Source organism: Colletotrichum chrysophilum (assembly GCF_026319265.1).
Source record: "Colletotrichum chrysophilum strain AFK26 chromosome Unknown scaffold_33, whole genome shotgun sequence".
NCBI lineage: Eukaryota > Fungi > Ascomycota > Sordariomycetes > Glomerellales > Glomerellaceae > Colletotrichum > Colletotrichum chrysophilum.
The window spans coordinates 233,025-237,370 of NW_026517320.1; the positions used below are offsets into that span (position 1 = coordinate 233,025).

At 54.9% G+C, this 4,346-nt stretch overlaps 1 protein-coding gene across 1 annotated transcript; it reads right to left on the minus strand.

Annotated features, from left to right (window-relative positions):
* Positions 1-304: 304 nt before the first annotated feature.
* Positions 305-3,683, minus strand: CHS4 (Chitin synthase 4; the record flags this gene model as incomplete). Its single annotated transcript, XM_053177979.1, has 2 exons — positions 305-741; positions 791-3,683. 2 exons carry the CDS (start codon positions 3,681-3,683, stop codon positions 305-307), a joined length of 3,330 nt encoding a protein of 1,109 aa, XP_053038099.1.
* Between the last annotated feature and the right edge of the window lie 663 nt (positions 3,684-4,346).

Consider the following 4,346-nt stretch of genomic DNA (forward strand, 5'->3'; position numbering starts at 1 on the left):
GTGCAAACAGCGCTTTTTCAAAGCACCAGCCTCTGGAGAGGAAACAATGCGCAGAAAGCAAGAGCAATGTCAACGTTTCCAGTGCAAAATACAATGCGGATTCTCTACCCTCTCGGCCGTCCCCCATTATTACAAGTGCCGAGCCTCTTACGACTGACTATACTTCGTGGTCCCTCCTTTTTGTCATCAGAAAAGAGGAAGAATAAAAACACAAGGCCGTAATCGCGCCTCTCGTATAAAACCCGTGGTACCCATCATGCTGCTCAAAAACAAAAACGCCCGCCGTGTGTGTGAGATTTTGCTTTTATGCGTCAGAGTGGTAGTACTCGTCATTGTACTGGTGGCCGGGAGGCATCGACCAGGTGTTGCCGCCTCCGACGACGTTCTCCTTGGATCCCCAGTAGTTGCTGCGTGTCCGACGCTCGCGTTCAAACTCGGCCCATCTCTTCATGGTGATCTTGCTGCTGTCGAATTCGCCCTCGTACTCGAGACCGGCCTTCTTCGTCTTCTCGCCCGCCGTCTTTCTGGTATCACCCCAAGAGAAGTCGTCAAACTTCCAGAAGGCGTACGTTGGCAGGATAAAGTTCCAAACAGGCAGAGAGAGCAGGTAAATAAGCATCCACAAGACGTACGACCAGGAGTGAGCGGTGATAACGATCAGAACGGCTGGCAGACCAAGAATGAGTGCAAGCAGGACAAGGGGGATGATTTGCGGCGGTTGGTTGACAATGGAGATGATGACTGAGAGTGTTAGCTGTATACTAAGCAAAGCCAGACGAAAGTTACTTACCGACGTAGAAGGTGAAGGCGATAGCAGCAGGCAACACGAGCGTTCCCATCAGTTCGATAAAGACGACAAACTGCATACTGAAGCAGAAGGTACCGCAAAGGTCACGGACCAAGACCAGTTCCATCAAGTTGTGGATAGTCGAGTTAATCCAGCGACGACGTTGAGAAAGCAGGACGCCAAACTCGTCAGGGACCGTGGTTTTGCAGACGGCCTGGGGCACAAAGACCTGCTTTCGCTTGGGGAAGGTCCTGAGCATCAGCGTCGTAAGGTAACGATCCTCACCGAGCAGCAGAAGGTTCTTCTTATGCAAGGTGTCGACGACGTTCTCGGAGTAGTGCTCAACAATGTCAGGGTTGGCCAAGATAGGAACCCAGTAGTCTTGAGCTCCCTTGGGCGCCTTGATGCGGTACATGCAGAAACAGCCGGGCAAACAGGTGACACCACCAAAGACAGACTCGAAGGACTTGGCCAAGTGATGGGAGATGAAGTACTCAAAGACTTGGATAGCAGTGACCCAGGAGTCACGCTTGTTGGCGATCTTCGTTTCTCCGCAAAGACCCATGATCTCGGGATCCTTGACCATGGCAGACACCATGTGAGTCAGACTGTCGGGGAAGACCTTGGTATCGGCGTCGACCATGAGTACTATCTCATAGAAGTCGGGGGAGATACCCGTAACCTTCCAGAGACCGTTGAACATTTCGTACTCAAGCTCGGTCATACGCTCATCGAACATGACCTTTTGGAGGAAAGACATGAGAATGATCTGACTGTCACGCTTGCCACGGTTGCCGGGCTTGGACTTGGAAGCCTCGTCAGGGGTACCGCACTTGACAACGAGGAGGACAGGAACTCTCTGCTGCTTCTCGAGAGGGATGGCAGACTTGGTGCCGTAGTCGTAGAAACCAGAGTAGACCTTCGCCATGTTGTGTCGCTTCGAACCGCTAGCAACTGCCACGTATGAGAAGGGCTCAACCTCATCAGGGAGGATCGTGTGGTCCTTCATCATGTCCAAGCAGTAGTCAGGAGTGGACTTCGTTTCACCCTTGCCCTTGATGATACCGTCGCAAATAATGACAATGACCTTGTGGCTGTTGGGATAGTCGGTCATGGCGATGGAGTCCAGAGTTGTGCGGAGACCAAGCAGACCTTCGGAGTAGGCCGTAACCAAGCACATCGTATGAGCCAGAGGGAATCCAAAGGGCATCCAGTCAGCGGGAGGCTGAGGGACAACGGCCTCGTGGATGAAGCCCGCGGGCCCGGGGCCATCAGTCGGGCTTGCAGTAGAGGTGTAAGGATCCGAGCGAAGGAAACTGGTGCGGCTGTCGTTGCCCTGTCGGTACATGGCGTTGCCTGGATGCAGCATATTGCCGCCCGCTCCGGAGCTGGCCATGGTCAACGGCGCACGCTTTCCGCCAGCCGGGACTGCACCCGCTCCGTAAACGGCAGAGAACCGGGAAGTGGTGGGGAGGAATGAGCTGCCACGCTTGCTAGTGCGGTCAGAAGAGCCGTTAACACTACTTCCAACGTCGCCAGGCAGTCTGGGGGGAGCCCGGTAGATATCCTCGGACCAATCTTCAATCTGACGGTTACGCTTGCGCTTGTCACCGGTCTGAGAGGTCTTGGCCGCAGCGTATGTTCGGCTGATAAACCACTGGAAGAAGATGGCGAGGAAGAACCTCGTCAAGACGACTGCCAGAATGAGGACAAGCGAACAGTAGAGGACGACCTTGGACGCAATGCAGCCGACAGTCTCAGTGTCGACAGAGCCGACCTTGATGATCTCCTCGAAACACTCAGCAATCTGCTTGTCGGTCGAAGACTGGAAGGCTCTGGTGACATCGCGCCCGCGGATGGCCTGGTTGACAGCTGAAGTCTTGTCCTTGAGCTCATCGAAACGCGAAGGCACCTTGACCTGAGAACTGTTGAACCAGTTGAGCATGTCCAGGTCGAGAACGTTGCCAGAGTAGACAATCAGGTTGCGAGAGCTGTTCTTGATGTCGTTCCAAGTGAAGTAGACGTCAGCAGACCCGCTCAAGTCAAGGTAAAAGGTGTCGCGAGCCTTCTGAGTGGTGTGGCAGGCCCATCCGAGGTAGTAAGGGATCGTGAGGTTTGGCTTGGACGATCCGTCCTGGTTGAAAGCCGTGCAGGGGAAATACCACGCAAGGTCGCCGGCGCTGTTTGTGGGGACATCAGAGTTGTCAGCAAGAGTGATGAGGTTCTTGCAGCGGCCGTTGACGTTCTGGAAGAAGAAACTGCCGTCCATTCCCGTATACTTGGTAGGCAGGTCGTACAGGACGTTGGCACCGTGGGTTCTGTTGACCATGGGCACGCCGTCGGCGGGAGGATGACGGGAGCCCGACAGGTCGTAGGCGGTTCCGTGGAAAATCATGTATCCCTCAGACACCTCGTTGACACGCAGGCGCGGCGGAGGAGTTCCACAAACAGCCTGGTTAAAGCCAAAGGTCAAGAAACCGACGAATCCCATGATGAGCAGGATCAAACTGATCAGGCCGACCTTCTCTCTCCAGGCGCGCTGCTGGTTCTTGGAGGGCATGCCGCAGCACTTCAACATGAAGTTCGGGCACCAGAAAGTGATGATGGCGCAGTACACGTTCCAGAAACTCGGCGGGCTAAGCTGCTCGGCCGGGTGCTTGCGCTTCTTCCCTTCCTTAGTGAGCTTGCCAGACTTGTGCCGGCTCAAGCGCTTCTCCTTCGTCCTAGTCGGGCCTCCCTTCTTCTCCTCCAAGCTAGCCTGCCTGCTGTTTTGCCCTCTCGGCGGCGAGGCATCGGAGTAGTTATCGTTCGTCTGCGAGCGCCCTGAAACGTCAGTTGTCCCTTCCATGTCCTCGGTAATCGGGTCGTTTCCGGTCGCGGACGGCAACACGTTCATGTTGGCGGCATGTTTCCTGTAGTAGTAGTTCGGATGGTCCTTGTCGATTCTGTGTCTCTCGGGTCGGATCAAGCTTCTCTTTCGCTGGAACGGTTCGGGGGAGGACGGCCCTGCGGCTGATCCTTCAAAGGTAGGCGACAAGGGCTGGCTTTCTGTGTTGACGTTAGGAGTTGAGATCGTCTCGGGGAAGGACGTCGCTGAATGCCCACCCGCAGAAAGTCCTCTTTGATGGGAAGGTCGCCCTCCTACGGGATAGTAGCCACCGGTCTCGACATCGCCAGGGCGGTTGCGCCGTGACGGTGAATTCCGGTAGGATCTACTATTCTCGAAAGGAGGGCTTGGCCCAGGTCTTTCAGGGAGTGACATGGTCCTGTAGAGAGAGCGACGTTAGCTTTGGATCCCATGGCGGTCAAGATTTGCGTCGAGCAACGTGGGATCGTCAGATGCCGCAGAGGGAAGACTTCACCCTTTCGAAAGACAAGAGAGGTTCTGTCGCGCGTAACGACGAGCGACAGATCGACTCGATTATTCTCGATGGTGGAGGGGGGTATTGTGGTGCAATGCTCAAAAATGCAAGGTGGGAAAATATTGACAATTGGGTAGCAAATGTCAAGAGACGGACACAACAGCAGCGAAAAGACAACAGACTGTTGCGATGCAGGT